Here is a 25,225-nt window from a genome sequence, read left to right as displayed (position 1 = left end):
TTGGTTTCTATGCATCCTTCTCTTGAGGTGTTCTCATCCCTGGTAACTTTTTCGGATAGTTGCCAGAGGTAATTGATTTGGAGAAGATCCAGCCAGCCACAACACTTGCACAGAATGGACAGGAGGGGATGGAGCGCACCTAGGAAAAGATTCCGGGGCAGTGATTGTCCACAGTTACGGCTCGAAGCCCTTGTGGGGATAGAGCCTGTTCAAGTGCACATCCTCGGATGCCCTCTCACTCCTCTCAGGGATGCTGGCTCAGTGGGTCTGGAGTGGACCGGGAACCTGCCCCGCAAGTGATTCTGAGCTGGTGGCTCTCAGTGCCCCCGTGAGAAATGCCACTTCAAGGAGGGGAGACCTTCGGCCAGTACCTCTAAGAGTTAAGGGACAGAGGCCTTGGCAGGAGGCGGGACAGAGCCAACTGGTTACTCTGCAGGGGCTTCGGCCTCTGCAGATGTGTCCCAAGGAGGTATAGCTTTCTTTTTGGAGATGGAACATGGTGCTTCTTGTTAAAAATAAGTGAAGAAAAGAAAATTGCAACCCTAACGAGATCTGCCAGCTGCAGCTCTGGGAGGCAGAGAGAAAGCATGGGAATTGGAGTTTTCAGACGTGGGTTTAAACTCTGCCTCTTCCCTTTCCTCATTCTGCGACATTGGATGAGGCAGTCAACCTGCCTGAGCAAAACGGGGGTCTTGAAGATCCTCACGGGGTTGGTAGGAGATGGAGCTTGTTGAAGCCCAGTACAAATGAGGGGCTTCTCGGAGACCAGAGTGCCCCAACTTCTCCCTGCCCCTCTCCTGAGAACAGGCCCCCTGGGGCCTCTCCTGCCGGGCTTCCGGCTCTCGGTGCCCAAGCTGGGGGAAATTAACATTCTTGGTAATTTAAGGAGCTAGTTCTTCTCTCGGGTCCAGCCTCTAATCCATGACTCATGGTGAAAGATTTCTCAGGTGGAAGAATAGCGGCCTTGCAAATGGTATCGGATAGGATTAGGTTGTGAGCTTATTTTGCAGGGTGGACTTTGCCACCAGGAAAGAAGAATCTTAGGGTCTTGGAGGAAGTCGGGGTGCTGGGCGCTGCTCCTTCAGACAGATGGCTTCTGGCTTCATGGATTTTGTGCTGCTCACATGTGTAACCCAGGTTTCTCTTTCTCTTTCCCCCAACCTTCACCAGGGAGGAGAACGACCGAAAATCAGCCTGCCGGTTTCTCTCTACCTTCTGTCCCAGGTACGTCTGATCGTTCACCTGTGCCTCCAGCACACTGGGGGTCCTTGGAGTGCTGCTGCCTTTCAGAAATTTCCCAGGCCACATTGCCCCATCTTCCTTCTCTGTGTCCCCCATCTTGAAGTAAAGTAACGACACTGAGTAGAGGGGCTATGTATCTTCTTCGTGGTAGTACTTGGAAATTTAAGGAGAAATAAATCAGACCTGACAAATATGTAGCTGGTTTCTACTGTGGGGCCTGAGGTTTCCAAAACAAGCAAGGAGTCTTCTAAATACCCTGGAAATGTGGGCTGGGTGGCCCCTGTTCTCAGCCATGTTGAAATAAGCCCCAAACTGCAGAACCCAGTGTGTGTACACACACAGCAACCGGGGCTTAACAAGCTTCTACTAATGAGGCTGTTTTTAAAGGCTTTTGTCATGGTTCTAGTTCCCAGATTACCTTATGGAAAGTGTCTTGTAGCAGGCTTAGCACCCAGATTTGTGTCTTGAGCCAGTTTGTCTGCCTCCCCCTCTTAAACAAGTGTGTTTCCTTCTCGTAATTATATAATATTTACAAGAAGGGAAAAACTCCATGGTGACCCAGTTACATAACTTTAAAAATATTTTTATTACAAGCAGTCCAGACTCTCAGGCCATCTCATTAGACTGTCAAGTAGCCAGACGTTTGACCAGAGCTCTGTTCCCACTTTTGCAGTGGCCCAGGTATTTATTTGCTTTGCTGAGAGCATGTCCTTCTCACTTGGTCCCTGGGCCGTTTTGAGTTTGAGGCGGGTCTGTCTCCTGTTGGCCTCTTCTCAGTGGCCGGGCCAACCAGGATCCGCATGTGGCCAGCTCACGTCGCTCCCGGAGTCTTGTTCTGGGGGCTCTGTTTGCTCAGAGCTGCACGCCGACTCCTGAATGCCCCTCTGTGCGATGGAGCTCCGTGCAAGCCCCGCCCCTCCTGGCAGCAATTTCCGCCGCCTCATTACAAATCCGCCAGCTTCTCCTGCTTGGGATTCTGGGAGTCTGGCAGGACCCGAGCAGGCCAGATGGTGAGCCACAGGAATCCCATGGCAAGGCCCCCAGGACCCTTCAGCTGCTGGTGCACCCCGAGGAGCACGGGGGTCAGGACACACTTTTTCTCCGAGAACCCGTTTTCTCCTGCTTTCCTCGTGAAGGACCAGCAGCTCAGGCACCTAATTACTTGTTTCAGTCTCTCACAAAAAGCATTGTCATTGGCGTTCCTCAGCCTGAGTAAACGGCTCTCGCTCCCCTGCATTTCCATGGGGCTTTATCATCACGTTGCCCGAATGTGTGAAAACCTCGAATTGGGTATAAATCCCGGTCCTTAATTAAACTCTATATCAGAACATCCTTACAAATTATTTTACAAACATCGCTACTAAACCAAGAAAATTCACATTAACGATGTTAATTTGGTGTGACGAGGATGCTGTCCAGCCGAAACTAAACCACCACTGGGGACAAGAGCGTGACTCGGACAGGCTGGCCCAGCCTTTCGAGTCTGGCCCACACACGCTTCCACGTACCTTGCAGTGACCGGCCCTCCCCAGGCTTTTCTCCGTCCAGAGCCCAGGAGGGAACGAACACCATGTGTGTCCACACCGGCCTTAGCAGGTGCTCGCTGAATGTTTGTGGACTGAATTCCTTCGTCATCATCATAGTCACCCATGCTTGAATGCCTGCCACAGCCCTGGACATGGGCTAACCCATTTGGTCATATTGTCTATGGTAGCGTTTCTTTGGTGTTTTAAAAACAGGTGTGCTTTTTTTGTTGTTTTTAGGTAGGTATCACATTTGTCTATTCTGCCTGTACCTTTAATCTGAATTTTATTTATTTTTTTGAACAATATATTCACCCTACTCAAACAGTACAAAATAACATGTAGGGAAAAATCTCCCTCTTACCTCTGTCCCCCACACACCCAGTCCCGCTCCCCAGAGGCAGCCAGTGTTTTAGTTTACGCCTTTCCTTTTTTTTTTACAATATTTTTTTTAATAATTTTTTTTTAAGTTATAAAGTTCAAACAGGTGAAAACCAAGCTGCCTTTCTACTTTTGTTCAGTCTCCTGGTTTCTCTCCCCAGAGACAGCTATAGTTACAGGGTCTTCCCGGGTCCTTCCAGAGACGGGGAGAACTCTGCCAGGGATTCTCAACTGGTGGCGATTTCGCCCCACCCGGGGGGACGTCTGGCAGTGTCCGAAGATATTTCTGGTTGTCACGCCTGGGGGAGGGGCTGTGGCTGGCATCTAGTGGGTAGAGGCCAGAGATGCTGCCAAATATCCTCCAGTGCCCAGGACAGCCCCCCACAGCAAAGATGTATTGCCTGACAGTAGTGCCGAGGATTCGAAACCCTGTTCCCTGTATATATAAGCAAATACAAACGGGTGCACACACCCTCTGATATACAGATGGTCGGTACATCCCACACTGCACTGTGGTACCGTGTTGCCTTTACATTTTAAAAGAAACCAGCAGGTGTGTCTGAGCCAGCTTTGCAAGGCGGTTTTGGTACCCTGATTACTCAAGCCATTCCTCTGAACGCTGGGCAGCAGGGTGGGGTGGCCGGGCCATCCCCGACAGCCCAGCACCTTCTGATGTTGCCTCCTGGCACAACTCGGTCTGTCTCTGGCTTGTGCGGCTTTTCCTCCCCATGGCTTCCACACCTCCCAGTGCTGCCCTGGAATTCTGGTGCGCTCAAACCCACCGCAAGGGTCAGAGCTCATTCCAGGATGGGATCTCCGCATAGACATCCTCTGCCAAGTCCTCGATTGGAGCAGGGCTCGCCAGCCCCTTCTTCCATGTAACCGAAGTGCTGGGCCGGTGCCTCCTAGTCTTATCCTAATTGGACTTGACACTGAAATGCCTGTGGAGAGGAAGGAGGGTGTGGGTTTGGCACTCCCTTCTCACGTTGCTCCACTTCAGCCAGATTTGGCTGCAGCCGGCCTGAGGGACAGTCTCGCTTTGATGCACTTCCTTCCGCCGAAGAACAGCCAGCCAAATAGGTAACAGTCTGAAAGAAGGAGGGCCCAACCCTAGAAGGAGAAGAGTATAACTGGTTTCTCCCCAGTGTGACCCATTCTTTGGGTTTTGCACCACCAGGATTGCTGCTGAGACTCATGTAGCCCAGCCTTGTTGTTTCAGATCAAGGAAGGAAGAGGTTGAAAGTCTGCACACTTTAATGTGCATCCCATTTTTTTTCCCCCTCACCAGGTCTTCCTAATTATACATCACGCACCCCTGGTGAACTCATTAGCTGAAGTCATTCTGAACGGCGATCTGTCTGAGACGTACACTAAGCCCGAACAGGATGTTCAGAGAAGCTGTGTAAGTCATTAGTGGGGGACTGTTTTGAGACCCTGATAAAAAGCCATTGCTCATTTTGTTAATGTGTGTTTCTTTAAAACCAGAAACCAACATCCTGCTTATTACAGCACTGATGATGCATAAGCTGGTCTGGGATTCAGGGAACCTAATCAGTCTTGACATGCATACCCAGAGGAATCTGGGGTCGGGTACTAAGAGTGGATGTGACTGAGCGTGTGTTATTGAACATGGAATTGTCCTGTTCTGGGGCCTCGGTTGTGTATCTGTGAGACACTGTTACTGGGTCCGAATGAGAGAATACTTTGTCCGAGGCACCAGCATCTACAGAGGATGGGCAGGGAGCATCTGTGAATGACATGGGCCCCATGAGAGGGTAGTAGGGAGCAGTGGGGACTGTGACAAATTGGAGGGTGTATATGTCCTTTGTGAGCAGCTGTTGCTCACCCCAGCCTCCAGTTGTTCTGCAGGAACGTGGATGCTGTATTGCCAGGTTTTCTCATGTTTCTGGAGACACTGGAAAGCTTCATTTTTAGGCAGATACTCGCAAGTTTTAAATTATCACCAACTGTGGCCTAAACAGCATGTTTGTGGTTTGTGCATGTTTGTGCTCTGCTAAAGGGAAACCCTGATCACCAGGGTGATGACTTCTCCCGAGGCTTTCCCTGCTTGGCCCTGTGTCTTGCCTGCCTTCCCTCCTCCCATCCTGCTCACACACACACTGAGCTCTGGGCTACCTCAGTCCTGGCCCTGCTTGCTTCTTCCCCAGCGTGCTCTGTGCTTTCTTCCCTCCACACCTGTGCCCTTAACCCTACGCACTGCCTGGAAGGCCCTTGCTCCTGGTTCCTTCTCGTTAAAGGTCTTACCTGCTCTGAGCAGGCGTCTTGTCTGTCATTGGATCTGCTGCAGCGTAGGCTCCACATACACGTCTGAAATGAGAGGTGTTTACACAAAGGCCGTTTCATGAGAGCTCTGTCTCTGCAGCCCGGTTCTCAGTCGGCACGCAGGTGAAGGGGCTGGGCTTACCCTTGGGCAGTCGACTCTGGTCATATCTGAGCGAGTGGGTGGAGAGTGATCCTGGAGAGTGATCCCGGAGCGTGAAGGGCCAGCACTGCATGGAGTACAATTATAAGAGGTCCCTGCCCTTCTGGGTTTTCCCCTGTACAGTGTCTTGGCCGGGCCACTGTGCTTTTTAAGGCTCATTAGAGCCTCTGAAAAGGTTTCCAGAAACCTTCTGTCCTCATTGGTGGTGGCGTTAGTTCAGCTGAATTGAATAGGGCCTTGTCATGGTTCTTGTCTGGCCTATCCCTTCTTTGCTTCATTCAAGAAGTATTTATTAAGCCCCTTCTTTGGCTCAGGCATCATGCTATCTCTGGGGATATACAAAACCTAGATAGCCCTTGTCACGCTGGAGCTTTACAGTCCAGCAGGAGAGACAGATTTTGATTAAGCTTACAAGCAAGTGTACTATCTCAAGTCTTATATGTGCTCTAAAAGGAAGGAGTAGTGTTTGGTGAGAGGATTTAACCTGGAAGTGATGGGGTGACGAGTGATGAATGGGATAGGGCTCCCCTAGTGGTCCATGTTGTGACGACACATGGGCTAGAGAATGTGGAGTTGGCTTAGTGTTGATGCAGCTGGAGATAATTTGTTTGCAACTTTCCTAAACCCGCTTTTGCTGAATGAATGCAAGTAATGGAACGTTGAGTCAGAAGAATCAGCAGGGCCCCCAGGCAGGGCTGCTGAGGACCCCTCCAGCCAGTGGGTCACCCTGGGCAAGTCGTTTTACTCCATTTAGAAAACAGCGAGTGTAGGTCCCACTCGGGAGGGCCGTGGTGAGGATGGGGAGAATATAGATTTAAAGTGCCCATCAAGTGCTTGACAGGCTGCAGTCTAGCCCTCAGAGCTGCTTGGTTTGGTCTTTACAGTGTTTGAAAGAAAATTTTATGAATCGCCAACTTTAACATTTGGGAAGTTTCACATGAAAGTCCAGATTTCAGGATGGTCTTGAACAGTCAGAAGATCTGGTCCCGGTTGTGCATATGTTCCTGCAGGAAGCTTCTCAGAAGCCGCCCACATCAGATGAGGCATGTGTCTGCCGTCATATTTGCCCAGTCCGCCCCCACCCAGCCTGCTGCTAACTCATACTAAATTTATGTTAATAACAGGCCGGAATGGAGTGGGTTCCTTTGGACTTTGTTTTGTCACATGATTTCCAGAGCCCAAGATAGCTGCTAATAGCTCATTGCAGAATGTCTATAAGACCCTATAAGACCCTCGCTGCCGAAGTTAGACTTGGTGTTCCAAGAGATGGACCCAGAGATTGTTGGGGTGCTTGGGTTTGCAGGGTTTTTTCATTGCAATTCATTGACGTGCAGTTGCAGGAAATAATACAGAGAGATCCCTTACCCTTTCCCTAGTTTTTCCCCAGTGGTGACATCTTGCAAAACACTAGTACAGTGTCACAAGCAGGATATTGACATTGATACATGGAGGATTTGCAATTAGAGCAAAAGCAAATTGCAGGAAGTTACTGGTGACCTCTCAGCTTAGGATACCCACTTTAGTTGAACCCTCTAATTGGCGGGATTGTCTAGGAGATCTGTTCTTTTTCCCAATGGCCTCCCCTTGGGATGAATTCCTGCCTCCGCTGTGATAGATGCATGGCGCTCGTGTGGTGGACACCTGAACTGAAAAGGAGATTCTTTTGAGTGTGGAAGGAATTGCCAGCCCAAGTGAAAGTGTCAGCCTTCTACTTCCGGTTATTGCCTTTCCCTGGGTGCGAATTCGAAGTTTGTGTATTCTGATGACTGCAGTTGAAATTCGGGAAGAGTTTATCTCATCTGTGACTTGTTTGACAATAGTCCTGGTAAGATTTACCTTCCTTCCCTCTGAGCAAGAACTGTCTCCTATTGTTTCCTGCCTAACTCGGATGTGGTTTGATAATGCTTGTTTTAAGTTTCTTGGTCTTTTTTAACCTACTTTCTCCTTCCCGTAATTTGTAGATAAGTTACTGGTATTGCTTCATTTTACCAGCAGACATTTCACAAAACCAAACCAAAATTGAAGAGAGAGAAGCAGAGGGGAGAGTAGAGTTATTTGAAAAGTCTGTAATTTAGGGTTAAATTGAAAACACATCAGCATGGTTAGATAAATGTCTAATTGAAATTCATCTGTGCATTCAAATCATATGGTTCCTGCTAAGGGATAATTCTTGCTATAATTTTAATGCAGAGCAGATAGTGTTTCTTGTCGGGGGAAGCAGAGTAAGAGAACACTCATTCTGAAACTGCTAACATCTCATTATTTTTGCAAAATGAACATACAGGTTAGATTATGGGATATGCATCATTACCTGTAGGTACTTTTTTGTTTTTGAAGGGACTTTTTTCATCCTGGGTTTCTGCGGAATCGCTTCCTTGGTTTTTGCATTCATTCATCCATTCCCTGAGTGGAGATGCACTGGTGCCCAGGCAAGACACGACCCCTGCCCTCACTGGGCTTCCCAGCCCCCCTAGAGGACAGGAGACGGTGTCTTAGAGACGTCTGCGTCGCCTGTGCTGTCCCGGGACTGGCCGGGGATGCTCGAGGGCTCACAGCAGGCACGAATGACTCAGTGGGTGAACTGGCGGTGGGGTCACAAGGGCTCTTGTGATGTCCTTCATGACTCTCAGAACCTGACCCTCACATGCCACCTTCTCTCTGCTCAGAGGCACAGTGGGGAGGGAGTGGCAGAGGGGTTGCTTTTGGTGCTGTTTCACATTCTGTCTGGTGCAATGGACTCTGCAGCCAGGCTGCCTGGCTCCTCGTCTTACTAGGTGTGTCCCCGGGCAGGCTAGTCCACCTCTCCGGGCCTCAGCGTCCTCACCTCTCCAATTAGAATAAAAACAGTGGATTTTCGGAGAGGATTAAATGCAGCAGCGTAATGTGCTTATTCCGAAGTCTGGCAGACATCACGGCCTAAATAGCAGATGTTAGCTTCAGAAAGGTCTTAGAGTGAAGTAAGTCAGAAAGAGAAAGACAAATACCGTATGCTAACACATATATACGGAATTTAAGAAAAAAAAAAGTCATGAAGAACCTAGGGGTAAGACAGGAATAAACACACAGACCTACTAGAGAACGGACTTGAGGATATGGGGAGGGGGAAGGGTGAGCTGTGACAAAGCGAGAGAGAGGCATGGACATATATACACTACTAAACGTAAGGTAGATAGCTAGTGGGAAGCAGCCGCATAGCACAGGGAGATCAGCTCGCATAGCACAGGGAGATCAGCTCAGTGTGCCAGGAGGGTGGGAGGGAGGGAGACGCGAGAGGGAAAAGATATGGGAACATATGTATATGTATAACTGATTCACTTTGTTATAAAGCAGAAACTAACACACCATTGTAAAGCAATTATACTCCAATAAAGATGTAAAAATAAAAAAAGAAAGAAAAAGCAAAGAAAGGTCTTAGTTTCTGAGGCTTTGGAACAACCCTGCATCCCCTACTTGGGACGTCCCTTCTTGGGATGGTTAACACAGAGGCACACTTAGTGTGCCCCAAAAGGAGGTGTCCTGTGACCAGACACAAGGGCGCAGAGGGTCAAGTGTAGCAGCCATGACGACTACTGTGACGACAGCGGTGACAGCACCAGTTGTGAACGTTGCCGTCTAGTGCCAGCAGCTGAGCCTCTGTGTGCAGCTGGGCCTCCACCTCAGCTGGCCCCAGATTCTACTCTGGAAAGTGCAAATTCTTAGCCAGCCAGCGTGCATTTACGTGGTTGGCTGGCTCTGAATTCAGAGTGGGGACAGAATTCTGGGGCAGAATAGGCTTGTTTGTCCCAAAATGAGAACATCTGCTGTCTCTCTATAGGCACCGGTTCAGCCAGTTGGGATGGTCTCCAGGTGATTCTTGGGGGATCCAGAAGGGTGAGCGCACACTCAAAATGTTAGCCACCGGTTCTCTACGTGACACCTGTCCTTCCTGGGAGCTGGACCCTCTGTTGGCAGAAGATTCTGCTGGGGCGTGGTGTGTGGAGCTGGCAGCTAAGGAAGTAGCAGCCTGGCTTCTCTGGCTTGTGTGTTTGCAGAAGCAGAGAGTTCATCATTGGCTTGGGTCCCCGGGTTGCCAGTGCATGGCAGGCTTTCCAAACCAGGCTTAAATCAGACGGCAGCAGAGGCCCCCAAAAATTGAATGCATCGGGCAGAATAGCCCTCTGCGGCTGGGATTAGAGTTCCCCCATATCTTTCGGTGCCCCTGACCTTACCTGCGACCCCCCAGGGTAACCAATGCTGGTTCCAGAGCACACGTGTTCTTCTTCCTGAAAGTCGTAATCAGCTTCTGGGAGGGGGTTGGTCGGGAACACCAAAGGGAAAGAATAGACTTGTATAAATCAAGGGCCTTAGCTGGCACCATTTCAAGCATTCCCACAAAGAACTAGAATTTGTGTGTATTCTCCCTTTTTGCGGGGCCGTTGTGGTCTAGCCCATTATCCCTCAATGGGGTTATAGCTCCCAGGCGCCCCCGCTGCCTGCAGAGCCCTGTGTGTGGCAGCGCTGGCTCGTAGGCCATGGGTGTTTAACAGAATCAGAGAGAATCCAGGGTGCAGCACATTCCACGTAGGAACCGTCGCCTCTCCCTTCCTGCTGTGTGGAAGCAGGGGGCTGCACAGCTGATGGAAGCCCTGCGGCGTGGAGGCTCACAGAGGCATGACCTGTAGCCAGGGCCACCGGCGACTGACCTGCGGGGTTGAGGGGCAGGTCCTGGTCCAGGGAACAGAGGAGGGCCAGGGATTCTCTGGATGGCTACAGCCTGGAGGAGCTGACAGGGCAAAACACAGTGGGTAATGCGGGAGTGGGCACGGAGAAGGTTCTGTGACTCAGGCCTGAGCTGGCTTTTCTGTCTGCCCAGCAGCATGACACAGAACGGACTGGGGCAGCCACCAGGCTGGAGACCGCTCAGAGGTGGCTCGGAGGGGCGAGGCAGTGTCACTGAATGGAGACCTCCCCTAGTCTGCATTGAGCCATTGGTGGCTTCTTCCAGGTCTCGCCTGAAATCAGGAAAATCAAGGGTGGGGACAGGAAGAGGAGGCACCCACCACTTCTGCTGTCTGTGCCCTGGGGCTTTGTGAGTTTTTATCAGTGGCCAGGCCCCTTTGGGCATTTGAGGTGGTTTTTTTTTTTTTTTTTTTTTTTTTTTTGCGTACCCGGGCCTCTCACTGTTGTGGCCTCTCCCGTTGCGGAGCACAGGCTCCGGATGCGCAGGCCCAGTGGCCATGGCTCCTGCGGCATGTGGGATCCTCCCAGACCGGGGCACGAACCCGTGTCCCCTGCATCGGCAGGCGGACTCTCAACCACCGCGCCACCAGGGAAGCCGGCATTTGAGTTTTTTAACTAGACTTTGGGTTCCTTGAAGCTGGGACAGCATTATTTATTCATCTGTTCGATACATAATTACTGGGTGTGTACCAGGCAGTGTTCTAGGACTAGAGAGACACCATGAACAAAACAAAGACCCCCTGACTTCCGGGAGCTTCTCTCGTAGTGGGAAGAGAGACAGGAACCATAAAACTATTAATGAACAGCAGAGCATGTTCTGATGTGAGACGAGCTCTGGAAGAGCAGCTATAGTGAAGCAGAGGAGGGAGGGGGGCTGTGCTAGGAGGCTTGGGAGGGGTGCACTTCTCCATAGGGTGGCCTCACGGGGAAAGTGACATTAGAGCGTAGATTTTAAGGAATTGAGGGAGCAAGTCATGTAGAAATCTGGGGGGAAGAGCATTTGGGCCAGAAAGAACAGCCAGTGCAAAGGCCCTGAGGCGGGTGTGCCTGGTGTGTCAGGACCGGCAAAGAGCAGCATGGTGAGGCAGAGTGTGGTGGGGGATGAGGCGTGGTGGGGGATGAGACGGGGCGGGGCGGGGGGGGCGGTAATGAGAGTCCGAAGCAGGTGGCGCCTTTCAGGCCATCGGAGGACTCAGGAGTTTATGCTGGGGGAAGTGGGAACATCCTAACCTCAGGGTCCACGGTGTTTGTCATGCAAGACAACTTCAGTTGTCTTGAAATAATGAATCTCAACAGGGACAGCAAGCACCGTATCTCTAAGGAGCAAGGAAATCCCGTCCTGGTCAGGGCCAAAGTCCTCCATCCAGGAAACTGGGTTTTGCTCAGGGGTTGGGGGGGTGCTTCACCTGACAGGAGGCTGGGGGTCCGCACATGGGTAAGAATAGGGCCACTCCGGTCACTCACTGCCCAACCTAGGACAAGTCAGCATGGCGGGTGGGTGTAACTCTCATCCTGGAGGATGGATAGTGTGGTTGCCCCCGTGAGCTCTGAGTCCTGGCTGGCCTGAGATTGACTGCCCACTGACCACTTGCTGCGATGCTCATAACCTCAGGGGACCCCCCCCGCCCCGGGAACCTCTAGCCAGGTATGGGGGCAGATTCTTGAAAGCTTCATGAGCAAAGAAAAGAAACTTGAAAGGGCTTTATTCGGGCCATCGGTATTGTTCTGGGTGAAACTTGGACTGTGGGTGGTCCGTCCCTAGCAGGAGCAGCGCCCCTCTGTCAGGCACTGACCGCATGGCAGACTGGTTGGCGTGCTTGCTCTCCCTCCTCCCCCACCTCCCGCCACGGTATTCCAGGAGCACCCACCCATTCCAGGCTGGCGCGGTGCTGCCCTCAGGGGCTTCAGGACAAGCAAGATGGACAGATGAGGTCCCTGTCCTGACATCCTGGTGGGGAAACAGACGGTAAACAAGCATGTCAACACAGATTTAAGGTTTGCGCCTGGGAAGACATGGAAAACAGCTTTGGGAGATGACGGCGAGGGAGGTGAGGTGACACCGGATCTGAGGACGAAGGATGAGGAGCTCACCTTGATGAGAGTGGGGTGGTGGTGAGGGTTGGGAGGTCAAGGCACGGAAAATGGTGGGCCAGAGACCTTGCTGGTTATGAACTGGCTGTCTGGGATCGGAAGAGGGGCCAGAAGGCAAGCAGCATGCTGGGTCAGCGGGGGAGGGGGACGTGTAAACTTTACAAACGAGGAGCGCGCTCATTCGCCTCCTTTACCAGCTCATTTTAGGCTCCTAATAACCCACGGAGTGAGGTAGTGTCATCATCACATTCTCTGCATGAGGAAGCCAACGCTAACTTAACAGGGGTTAAGGGGTCATTCTGTCATCCCCCAATTGTGCGGGACTGCACGCATCCAACCCCAAGTCCCCAGGCTGTTTCTACTTCGTGCTCTTCTGCCACCATCCCCAATGATGGTCTCCAGGTTAGCGTGAGATGTGGGGTTCTGGACCGAACATTTCAGGTCACTGAGAGTCACCACTACTTCATAGTTCATTATGTTTTCTTAGAGGACAAGATGTAAAATACTCCTTCTAAAGAAATACCAACTAAGTGCTTGGTTTGTCACTGTTTAATCAGAGTACAGGGTATTTTATTTTGCATGAGCGTTGAACATGCCTCTTCAATCATAAATATCTTGGGATTAATTCATCCTACAAGCATTCATTAGTTCTTGATGGAGTGCCAGATGCAGCGTCAGAGGGACAGACTAGGCAATGCTAGATGCTGAGAGGGACAGAGAAGATGACCAGGGGGAAGGACAGGGGATGAGGCTGGTCTCCTACAGACCCAGCAGCACCCCGAGGTTGCTTTCTAAGAAGTCCCAACACCATCTTGACGTGACCTGCGGGTCCCCACAGAGTCTGAGCACCGTCTGTGTGCAGCGCAAGGCGTCTGAGCTCCGAGAGGGCTCTGATTCCAGATAAATGCACACTGCTTTGGGTTATGCCTTGGCCGCCACAACACTCCCTGATAATTGGCCGATCGTGGGGAAGAAAGCCACGCTCCTCTTGTTAATGGAAGTGGCCTGTTACCTCTTCATGTTTCCCCCGCCACGGGTTTTATTTTCGCCATTAAGCTCAGCTGTGTGGCCCAGTCGCCTCGCTGATGTGGCTGCAGTTGTGAATTCTGGACACGTGTGTGGGCTTTGGCTCAGCAGCCCCGTGTCACTCAGGGTTTGGCATGTAGCACACGCACCCATACATCACCCAGGAGTTTATTGCGTCTGATGTTTGCTTGCTGATCACCTCGTTCTGAAATGAGCATAGGCTCGCTTGGCGGCAATTAGCGGCCCTGCTTCCCTGCGAAGCCAGTTGCCAAGCTTGTGCTGCAGTGCCATTGGTTACGGTTGGCGTAAACCTGGGTCACTGTGACCCCTGTGCATGTGAGACAAAAATGGGAAATAATGACACACTGTGCTCGTCCCTGATGCCTGTCAGGTCAGAGGGCCACCCAGTAAGTGATGTGATGTGTGGACTGTCCCCAAGCAGGGCTACCTGCTCCTCCGAGCAGTGTGACCCCGGTATGGCAGGGCCTTTACATCCACCCTTCAGGGGACCGGGCTCACATGGGGAGGCTCGGCAGGTGCTTGTGGGAGGGAGTGAGCGCTTGAGTGGGGCAGCAGAATGGTTGAGCACGTGGGGAGCGCTGAAGCTACACTTCTCAGGTTCAAACCACTGCCTCTCATGAGCAGTGACCTAGGGCAAGTCCCTCGCCCTTGGCAGCTCCCTCCCGCTTCTGTTGTTTGCAGGATAAAGTGAGTCAGTATATGTCAAGTGCCCAGAGCAGCGCTGGGCACATTGCACATGCTCACTGGGTGTTAGCCATGGTTGTTATCATTACCTGAAAAAAATAACAAGAAAGCACGTTACTACCTCTGGGCACCTCACAGGAGCCCTACGGGGAAGTGCCAATGTGAGGCCCATTTGATACACATGGAAACTGAGGCCCGTGGAGGAGAAAGCAGCAAGCAGGGTGCATGGGACAGCGAGCCGGACTCCGACTGCTCCAGCGCCCCGTGGATCCCACCCTTCCTTTGTGCCGTACACCCTGCAGGGCCAGAGGCTGGAGGTCAGGGAGGGGGGCCGGGGCCCAGGAGCACTTTGGGGAGGTGAGTCTCACGCACTCACAAACCAGAAAGCCAGCGAATGGTAAGTTGCTGGTTTGATTGGATTTTAAAAGTTAGCCCCCCTCCCCTGCCATCTCTTCCAGCCTAGTGATCTATTTGCCGGGGCGGGGGTGGGAGGGCAATATTCGAAGGTGAATAAATATTTCTAGAGTGCCTCTTTGTGGCAGGCGTCATGCCAGCTGTTTTGTGTTCAGCATCTTACTTCAGCCCCATGGCAGCGTGTGATGGAGCTGCTATTGTCCCTGTTTTTCAGATGGGGGAACTGAGGCTCATTTGGTCAGGTTCGCTGCTCGCTTGGCCAGCAAGTGGGTCAGAGATCTGGGCTCAGGTCTGCCCTTATGCTGCACATGTTTTTGTTAGCATCATGACCTGCCTTCTTCCATAGAGGAAAACCTGTCTCCTAGTTCTCAAGTCCCTTAGAAAGCTGTTTGAGCAAAAGGATTCTAGTTGCTTCCTCTGAAGGTGAGCAGACTAGGGCCTGGGAAAGCCTGGAAGGTGAGCTCTCTTAGCTTGACCATTGTGACAGCTCCCACAAATCCAGACAGAATTCCGGGCCATGTCACCTGTCCTTTCCCTTACCTGCCCCTTCCAGCCACCAGTCTCTTTCTCCCTCCTTTTCTTCTCAGTCAGGATTCTGCCCTGGGTGGTCTGCCTCTTGTCCCCATGCTGCCTTCTCCCCTTCCCTCTGCAGCACTGAGTGGCACCAGGAAACCCACTCAACAGGTTGTATGTGCCAAGGCAGGGGCCACAGACCTCTTTTCCCAGGCCATGAGCATCACGAACTCCTTCTTGAACAACTGGCTGGAGAGGCCACCTGACTGGCTCAGCAGCACCCCCTGCTGCTACCTGGGAGCTGGCCAAGCACACTGTGTCCCAGGGCACCACCGCTGTCACCACGTGCACCAGCTCCAGGTGGTCCTGGCCTTGACAGAAATAAAGGTGACTGTCCAGAGCTCTGAGCTGGCCTTCAAACCATTCTCCTCTACTCCCATGTATTCCGGTGACCTGCTAACACTCAAGACTCAGACCAGTCATTTCCTTTGCCACAAAGGCTTCCAAAGCTCCCCACCCACCCACGCCTGTCCTAGCACAGTTCCCCACTCTTCCTCTGTGCCCGCAGTGTCCTCTGTCTCCTGGTGTCCATGTGGGATGCACAGCAGCACATTGCAGCTCCTGGCTGGTCTGTGAGCTCCTAGCCCAGCGCCTGGTGTTTAGTCGGGGCTCAGCCCCCTGGCTACTGCCGCGAAGCCAGCTTCTCGAGTTGTCTGATTTGCTCCTAGCTTATATTTAGGGCATAATGACGATCTGAATTTATTGGAAATCCTCTAGCAAACATTTTTTAAAATCGAGGGATAACATGAGTCAAGTGCATAAAAGTGCAGTAATCTTCGCTGTACTGCTTGATGGCTTTGTACCTATGATTACATTAATGTGTGCAGGCGTCTCCCACTTTTCAAAAGTTTGCTTGAGGCTGCTTCTCTGTTACCAAAGCCCACTTTGCAAAACACTGAAAGAAATCTAAAGAGGATTTTCACTTTTACGAAAAAAGGTGAAAAGTGAAAATAAGGTACAGTGTTGGTTTTGCAGCAGCTGTTACAGAGGCAGTGCGCACCCCAAGCAGTGGGAGCTTCTTCCCGGGAACCACACTCAGCACCTCAGCGTCAAACCCCCGTAGCTTTGTACTGTGTCTGTGAGCATCTGCTTTATCACCGTTTATTTTGCATATCTGTTAGCAAGATGTGTCCTAAGGCAATTGCTTCTTGCTTTGCACCGTCCTGGCTTACAGAAGGTTTCATGGGAATGCTCTACTTTCAGATTGCGGGGAAAGCTTGTAATTCAGGTCAAGATAGAAAACATCTCTGGCATCCCATGCAGCTCCTTCTCAGTCTGTAACCAGCACCCCACCCCCCTCCCACCAGCTAATCACCACTCTGACTTTCAGAGGTGCCTTTTTTAAAGTTTTTTTTTAAATTGTGGTGAAATACCTATAACAAGTAATGTTTACAATGGATTAACCATTTTTAAGTATACAATTCAGTGGCGTTAGGTACATTCTTTAAAGGTATTCTTTACATTTTAATGGCACTGGTAATACTTTCTTGGGGTAAAACAACTGAATGATACAGAAGTGACTAGAGTAGAAAGTGAAAGTTCCCCCAACCTCAGTATCTTCCTCAAAAGGAACCACTGTTTTCAGTTTGTGTATCCTTCCAGACCTTGCTCTGTGTACTGTCATGCAAATATCTATCAACACAGGAAAACATGGTGTACATGTACATGTTTTAAGTTGATAGTTTTGTTTTTTAACTGTGAACGGAATCCTCGACTGATTGATTGCAACTTGGTCCGGTCTGTGTCAGGGTCTTTCAAAGGGCTGCACCAAGAACTAGTGGAGGACATTCCGTTTGATGTCTGTGGCATTGGTGATACTGCCTCTCCGTTTCCACTCAGATGCCCGGGCCTTGCATGTTTCCGTCCTTCTTCCTGACCCCTTGCCCCTGACCCCTCTCACTGTCCTTGCAGAACCTGTTCTCAGATCCCACAGCCCCTGAAAGGCCTTAGTTATCGCTGCCCCCTGGGGAGTCACCTTTTCGATATTTAACTTTGAAACAAGGACCGAAGGTCGGAGGCATGAAGGCTGGCGGAAGGCGTTGCTGGCCTTCAGCTGCCTCTGACCCCAGAAGCCAGCCTGAATGTCCCAGCCACAGAGCCCAAGGCTCCCCTCCTGCATCCCCCACTCGGGTACCCGGCAGGATCTCTGGAGTCAGCAAGGAGCGCCCCGAGTCTCCATGCCTCCTGCAGCTCAGACTCCAGGGCCCTGGGAGGTGAGCCCTTGGTGAAACCCGAGCCTGCGGCCTTTGGGAAACCTAGACCTTATTTGCAGAAGGCTTTTCTCTGAGGCATGCGTGGTGTGCTTTCTTTATGAGAAGATAAACCCAAAGGCCTTCTGTTTTTTGACTCTGAAGTGAGCTTTCCCATTTCTTCTGGTTGATTCCACTGTGCTGGCTCTTCTACTAAGCACACCTCCTGAGATGTTAGGCTCCTTTCTTCATCGCCCCTCCCTTTTCTTCTTGTTCTCTCCATCACATTGGATGTGTTATGATACAGGTCACCATTCAGCAGCCTGTCAAGGCTTGCCCTGCTCCAGGCTCCTGGTTTAGTGGGCGAGCACAGTGGGGTGCGAGGTGGCCCTTCTCCTGGGGGCTTTTCGTCTGGAACATCTGAGGTTGTCCAGTGTAACACAGAGATTCCTGGGGGGCTAGCAGCCAGAAGGCTCTTGATGAGAAGCAGCAGAAATGATCAGGAATGCCTGCCCACATTTCCCAGCCACACCATATCAGCTTCTCCATGATAACTATGGGATCTTGATGTTGTTAGTATTAACAACAACAACAAAAATCAGGCTTTTTAAATATAGAAGAAAAGGGGGGAAAATAAAGTCTATAACTCCAGTGTCCAAAGGATCCCTGTTGAACTTTTTTAGAAGTTAGCATGCATACATGATTAGAAATTTCAAACCAAACAGAAAGGTATAGAAATGAAAAACTCTTAAGTGCACTTCTGTGGGTGTGCACACACAGTACCACCTGCCTTCTTTCTTTCCCCCAACATGAAATGCTAATATATTCTTATGCAGCTTTCCAGGAAGAGTTGTGTTTATACCATCATAAAGCTTTACCCAAAAGGGACTCTGCTTTGTTTCTTGTTCTTGCTTTTTTATCCTGATGCTGTTTCCGCATCAGCATTATGTAGATATAAAAAGTCCTCAGTCTTTTTAACATCTACGTGGATTCCCACTTTATGGACAGACCATAATTACCTAATCACTCCCCTGTTGATGGGCGTTTAGGTTATTTCCAGCTATTTACTGGGTAGGTTGCATTTTAAAGGTTTGAAATGTCCCTGTTAAGCATCCTTCCCCCCTCCCTCCCCAACACCTGATCATGGAGAAAAGCAGACCCCTTGGAAAGTTTTTGAATTCATTTTCACAGTTGACTTTTTTTTTTTTTTTTTTTTTTTTTTAGTATAGTCAGGGAAAGGAAGGTAACTGTTGTTTGCTTAGTGCATTGCCAGGCTCTGAAGGAACTTTCTATCCCTGATTTCCTTTAGTTCTAGGAAGCCAGAATTGCTCCATGTTTTAGACAAGTAGCCAGAAGCTCAGAGAGACCCCACCACTCATGTAGGATTCAGCTGGGGTTCACACCGCTCTGACCAGCCCTGGAACTCGTGCACTGCTCCGCTTCCCTTAGTGCTGCCGGTTTTTCTGTACATCTAAGTCTATACAGAGCTCAGGGAGAGGTTTCTGCATCTATCCATGTGAATTTCTGCTCTCAGCTTCTAACTGAGTGGTGTTTTGCTCTGCGTTTGGTCTCAGTTTTCTGTTTCTGAAAAGCTTTGAGTATGGTATGCTCTAAAATTCACTGGGAGTAAGTGGTAATCAGAGGAAACAGTCACTTCATCTTGGGGCCCTAACTTAGCGGGTTTGGGTCCTTTAGGAGAGGATGAGGGGGGCATCCGGGGCTGCGTTCAATCGCACAGCGTCCTAAGTGGGCTCTGATTGATGCTGTCTGTCAAGTGGTGCGCGCCCGGCACGCTCCCTTCTCTGGGCTCTTGGTTATTGGCATCTGTAATTCACTATCTGGGTTTCTTGGACAGTAGAATCATGTCTCAATTTATCTGTCATTTTTGTGGATGAATGATCCAAAGTAGGTAAATAAAAATTAATGTCTGGATTTAGATGCTAATTTAACTTTCAATTAGGTTTTGTTTTGAGTGTTATTGAAATTAATCTGTGTTCTTGGAGCACATTCCACTTATTGGCAAGGTACGGTGGCCCCCAGAACACAATTGGTGGTTGTTTGGGGTAAATTCATAAGATGGATAGACCATATCAAGATAATGGAAAAGTTTACTTTAAAACTTTTCTGTTTTTCAATGACAAAATGATGTCGGAATATCATCCAGACCCTGGAGAAAAACACTTCAATCAGAATCCTGCCCCAAACAAATCAGGGACAATTTTTGTGTGTGTGTGGTCTTTGCTACTTTCTAGACCTGGTTCATTTGCATGTAAATACTTTTTAAAGAGCACTAAACATGGAACTGAGTTTGAGCTCCTGGTGAAGCACTGTTATTTTAGAAAGAGCGTGGGCTTTGGGATTGGGCAAGCTTCAATTCAAATTCTGACTCTGCAGCTCAGTAGCTGTGTGACATTTGGGCAAGTCACTTAACCCTTCTGAACCTCATTTCTCATCTGTAAAATGGGACTGATAATCCCTACATCTCATGGTTGCTATAAGGACTGAGATACAGCCATGTTTTCCACAACGCAGGATATGAACCATGGTGACACACAGGTCTTTTTCATTTCTCTTAGAAGCCTTCCGACTTTTCAGGGGAAAATGTCTTCCTTGGGGGCAGGCTTCCTTTGGGGATGAGCTTTAACTTATCACTCATACTTGCCAGGCTCCCCTTCTAAAGAGAGCCAGCATTTGGTTACATCCAATACACGTTGCTTTTTCTTTTCTATTTTTTATTGTTATATTAGCAGGGTACACTGGTGTTCCATTTCTGTTGTGATATACAGTTCCTTTTAAAATAAGTATATTTAAATTAGAAGTTAATAGTGTGCTGTGGTTAAGACATAAATTGTGCAGATGGTAAGTGGTTTTGAATCCCAGCTTTGCCACCTCCTGGCTGTGTGGCCTTGGGCGGTCACGTAACATTTCTGAACCTCAGTTTTCTCATCTGAGCATAACATGGGCATAGCAACAGTACTATTTTGTGGGGTTTTTGTAAACTTTAAGTGAGATAATATAGTCAGAGCCCTTAGAACAGCATCGGGCACATAGAAAGTACCATAAAAGTACCACTTTCAAAGTGTGTTTCTGACCTTTGGGAAGCAGGGAGCTGGTGTGGGTTAAGTGCAGAGTGACTTAGGACTGTGGGCAATAAATGGTAGCTGGTGCTGTGGTTTGGATTATTTAATAGTGATGATGTTAATAATAGTCATAATAATCAACGAGGAGGTAGAATTTGTTGTATTGAAAGGAATTTCTTGGGGCAGAAACTCTCAGGAAGCTTGAGAGGAGCCAGTGAGATTGCAACGTTCAAATCCGTCTGTTACCTTGGTTTGACTTTCCAGGCCAAGCCCAGCATTCGGTGCTTCATTAAACCCACCGAGACGCTAGAGCGGTCCCTTGAGATGAACAAGCACAAGGGCAAGAGGCGGGTGCAAAAGAGACCCAACTACAAAAACGTTGGGGAGGAAGAAGATGAGGAGAAAGGGCCCGCCGAGGATGCCCAAGAAGACGCCGAGAAGGCTAAAGGTACAGAGGGTGGTTCAAAAGGCACCAAGACGAGTGGGGAGAGTGAAGGTGAGTTGCGCCCGTGAACGCCGACCTGACAGCCAGGCTGTCCTCTGTGTCTGGTCCCCCTTGTGTGTCAGTGGGTGCAGCTGTCATTCCAGGCACCGGTGTACCTCATTCTACACAGCCAGCCACTGGGAAGCAGCTGTGGGCAGATCTGGTTCAAGGCCTGCCCTTGTCGGATGGGTGGCTTGGAGCAAGGCCCTTTCCTTTTAGCCCCGTGCCTCCGTTTCCCCATCTGTCAAGAGGCTAACAAATAGTAGCCTCTTGATAACAAAGTATACTTTGTTATTAAGAGAATTAAACAGATTAATACAAGTAACATGCTCAGAGCAGTGCCTGGCACATGTCATAAGTATCTCCCGCTACTGTTACTACTGTTATTATTGTCAATCTTTATCATTACTGCTGTTCTTATTACTCCCGATAACCCGGGATTATGATTTTTGACAGAAGTCATTATTTCCAGTTCACTGCAGGAAGAAAAATAGCCCATGTTTAATGAAATTAGGTGCTTTTAATAAGATTATGGTTTTTTGGCATCAAATGATCAAATATAATCCCCTAGATTCTTACATAAAGATTTTTTTCAAGCTCTCATCTGTTTAGAGTGAGGTACACTTGTATTTGGTGCCTATGTGCTCAATAAACAGAATCGTTTTGTCCTCTTTTCTGCCGTTGTCAGGAATGATTCTGGTTTATTTTTCACCCCCCTGTCGTTTAGATGCTAACACCTCCTCCATCTGGAGAGCGTTGTCTGCTCTGGGATGAAGCAAGCTTGAACTGTCCAGCTGCTTGTGTCATGGGCCAGGCTCACAGCCACACAGATGGGGTCTCTGGCCGTGGCCCCAGGCACTCAGGGTGGAGGAGGTGATGGGATCAAGTGGGGTAGGGGCTCTGCTCGCCAGAGGGGAGCTCCCACCACACCTCTTGGGACAGACATGGGCTCTCCTCAGCTCCCAGCTGTGTTCTGCTGGGGATGTGGGGAGCATTTCCTGCGAGCCATCCTCCTGAGTCCTGGGCTAGCAGTGGCTGCTCTGCAGTCAGCTCCCCAGCCCATCAGCCCGGACTGTGTGCGTCCAGGGCCTCTGAAGCTGGAAAACAGAGCAGCTCAGTAAATCAGTGACTGAGAACACATTTGTTCTGGGGAGTTTGCTGCAATTGGGCAGCCAAACCCCACCCCATCCCCACCCTGCTGGCCCCATTCTGATTTTCTTGGCAGTTCTCAGCGAATGCCACGATCACATTTCGATAAGTATAACCAGAGTGTCTCCCCAGTGCCACCAGCCCTCTTTTTAAGGCTGAAATCTCTAGTACGCTTTTATTTCTGTTCAAAGTGTGCAGTAAGCATCTTGGTTTAGGAATTCCTTTTTGGCTTGGGAAACCTTTGCCAACAAATGTCACTTTGGTGGGGAGGTGAGGGGCAGACACAAGGTAAGCCATACGTGTTTGCTTATTTGGATCGTTTTGACTTTTTTTCTAACTTGGGAGAAAACTGTCTGCTTAAACCCCTGGGTTTAGCTGTCCTGTAGCCATGCAGGGGGGAAAAATGGACGACTTCACCCCATTTTGCACCCTGTGTTCTCGTCAATTTTGTTTTGGAAAGATGCTACCTCTTTTGTTCCAGTCCTTTTAAGGGCTGCTGTCTAACCAGGCCGGGGCCGTGACTAACCGTGGTGTGGACAAGGGCAGGCTTGGCCTCAAACACACAATCAAATGACTCAGCCAGGCGGCCCAGTCCTGGCGCACAGGGGCTTCAGAGGTTCAGCAAGGCTGCCGTCCCAGCTCCCAGGTTGGGGTTGGGGGAAGGACCCCCTGCAGGCTGGGCCCACCTGCCCTGTGCAGGGGGCACGGGGAGAAATGTTCACCAGCCTCCAAAACACTGTTTTCTGGGCGGTTACTCAGCCAGGTTGTGCCAGGCAGGGCCCAGGAATTTCCCCAGAGGCTTTACTTGGACGGCTGATGCAGACTTCAGAGCCCGGTGGAGCGAGGCTGTCCGCGACTCCTTGGCTTTGTAGTGCCCTCCTGCTTTCTCGAATGCATGTTTGTCTTCCCACCCAGCTCACTGTAAATAAATACAACTTTCACAGGCCTGTCCAGCAAAGAGACACCTAACTGGGCAGCAGCAGCTGTATTCTGGGGCTTTTTGAATTGTTTATTTGATCTCTTAGTTAGTCTCCTGTTTGAAGGTGTTCTCTCCTTAGACTGTATCTGTGTTTGGGTGAAACCACACAGCTGTTAATTCCTGTGACTTGGAAGGGTGTCAGGCACATTTTCAAGCCAGAGGACAGTGTAGATGGGGGAGGTGCCTAGGAGATGGGAGATGTGACCTACGGTCCTGTCTCACCAGCTAGACCTATTGTGTGCCTTGGATGGCCTCCTCAAGCTCTGGACCTCATTTTCCCCATCTGGAAATTGTGACTGTAGGAAATGTAATGACTTTTATTTTTTTTAATGAGGCTATGTTAGGATTCTTGTAGTTGTAAGATTTAGACATTCAACTCAGACTAGCTCAAGCACAAAAGGCAGTTATCGTTCATGCGACTGGGAGGCCTGGGCGGGGCTGGACCGGGTGCACAGACAACCATTGGCCGTGAGAGGCTCGCATCCTGCCAGCCTACCACCGAGTGGAAAGGGAGCTGCTCCTTCCCACGGGCTGCAGCTGGAGTCTGGGAGCCGATGCTCGTTGGTGCTGACGGACCTGGCTTGCCCACCCTGTAGAGGGATGTTCTGTGCTGAGTGGCCAGGCCCTGTGTTTCTACCCTAAGGTGACTGCCTCAGAAAGAAATGAGGCGCATTTATCAGAAGGAGGGGGCGTGGGTGCCAGGCCAGCAGAAACAGCAGGTGTTCCCTTAGAAAGCCACACTATTTCTGTGTACTCCGCCATTTTCCTCAGGCCGTCTTCTCCCTTCCTGTATTTTATTTTTCTTTTCCATTCCCTTCCTGTTTTGAGGTGGACATGTGGCTGTTTTCTCCTCCAAGTCATTTCTTCTCTAGCGTGCTTTCTTGCATTGTCCCTGGATCTAGGGGCTTGATGACAGCCTTGACTCTGAGTAAAGAGGTGCTGACGCCAGTTCCCCCCTGCATACCCTGCCATTTTCATCCATTTCAGTGGTGAAATCTTTACTTAGAAAGGGGGCGTAAAGCACAGGAGTCAAAAGACATGTCACGAGTCACAGTTCTGCCATGACCTGATTTGTATGTGGCATTGACTTGTTTTTTTCCTACAAATGCAGCACCCAGAATTCACACCTCCTCCACATTTAAGCCCTGACAAGAGTTGTGTGAAATGAATATGCACCCCTGGACCCTCCACTCTCACCCCCAGTTTGCAAAGAAATGTGCTCTGCCTCGGGTCCCAAGTGATGGGCAACTCATTCTGAAACCCAAAAAAATCACAGGGCCCCCTCACTTTTCAGAATTTGAGTGCTGAAAGGAAGACCAGGGTGCCCTGGTCCCTCTGGCCAGAGGCGAGTCCACCCAGATGCACTTCCATGTCAGTCTCCTCTTCAGTCTGGAAGGACCGTCATCTCTTTTTGGATTCAGTTAGAGCAGTAACTTAATAAATGGGCCTAGGACAAGAGACTGAATCGTTTGAACTTCTTGTTTGAAAAATAGGGTTTGGCCTATGGAAAAATAGGTTTTTTGCTTATGGAAAAAGTGTAGGCATCAGTTTCACAGCCTGACCTTCAAAGCTTACTCCTATCTTGAATCCCCACGTGGGCATGGAGGGAAAGGAATGGCACTGACTTTGAACCTGCCAAGTCAGCTGGGCGTTGGGGGTGCCTAGGAGTTTAGAGCCCCAGCTTGGCTTTTTTTTTTTTTTTTCTTTGAAGTTTCTACTGAAATGAAATGGATCCTGGCCTCATTTCTGCAAAGCCAGAGCCAGCCCCAGGCCCGGCAATTTTCTGATTGGGGCGAGCCAGGGACTAGCTATCAGGAGGTCGGGGTCTGCATCCCGGACACCTGTGGCTCAGCCCCCGAGGAGCTGTGTGACCCTGGGCAAGTCATCACCCTTTCTGTGCTTCTTGACCGATAGAGGGGGCTGCACGATGCCCAGCCCTCAGGTTGTCAGCGATGAGAACATCGGTGCCTCAGCATTTAGCCTGTGACACATGAGCACTGAATAGGAGCCCTGGCAAGATGAAGAACAGAGGAGCCTGGAAGGGGGACTTGAGCTTGGCTCGGGGGACTCTGTGCTTGGTCACCCCGGCGAGTTTCTGCGGGGCCTCTTTCTCTGTTCATTTCTGTAACGAATAGTGAGGTGAGTTGTGGTGGGGCATGGGCCACTGGGGTAGAGAGGTGTGGGAGCACCAGCTTTTCCAATGGGCTTAACTAGTATAAGGAGAAGG

The 25,225-nt window shown here is 50.1% G+C and overlaps 1 protein-coding gene and 1 long non-coding RNA gene across 8 annotated transcripts in view; one reads left to right on the top strand and one right to left on the bottom strand.

Moving 5' to 3' along the window:
- Positions 1–25,225, top strand: part of CLEC16A (C-type lectin domain containing 16A) — a 209,475-nt gene that overhangs the window by 33,549 nt on the left and 150,701 nt on the right. For 6 of the 7 annotated variants that reach the window (XR_012326118.1, XM_073792306.1, XM_033840752.2 and 3 more), the window contains exons 8-10: positions 1,171–1,224; positions 4,435–4,548; positions 20,651–20,882. Coding sequence is in view for 6 of the 7 variants with exons in the window: in XM_073792306.1 (XP_073648407.1) it covers positions 1,171–1,224; positions 4,435–4,548; positions 20,651–20,882 (400 nt within the window). In the remaining variant the exon portion in view is untranslated. The remainder of the gene's footprint in view (positions 1–1,170; positions 1,225–4,434; positions 4,549–20,650; positions 20,883–25,225) is intronic. The other variant, XM_033840754.2, reaches the window with a different exon arrangement.
- Positions 3,962–8,023, bottom strand: LOC141276492 (uncharacterized). Its single transcript, XR_012326120.1, has 3 exons — positions 7,901–8,023; positions 5,412–5,474; positions 3,962–4,087 (listed from the first exon to the last, which is right to left on the bottom strand). It is a non-coding gene; the product is annotated as an uncharacterized lncRNA (long non-coding RNA).

This window comes from Tursiops truncatus, chromosome 15 (assembly GCF_011762595.2).
Source record: "Tursiops truncatus isolate mTurTru1 chromosome 15, mTurTru1.mat.Y, whole genome shotgun sequence".
NCBI classification, from domain to species: domain Eukaryota; kingdom Metazoa; phylum Chordata; class Mammalia; order Artiodactyla; family Delphinidae; genus Tursiops; species Tursiops truncatus.
This window is presented reverse-complemented; position numbering and strand designations above follow the sequence as displayed.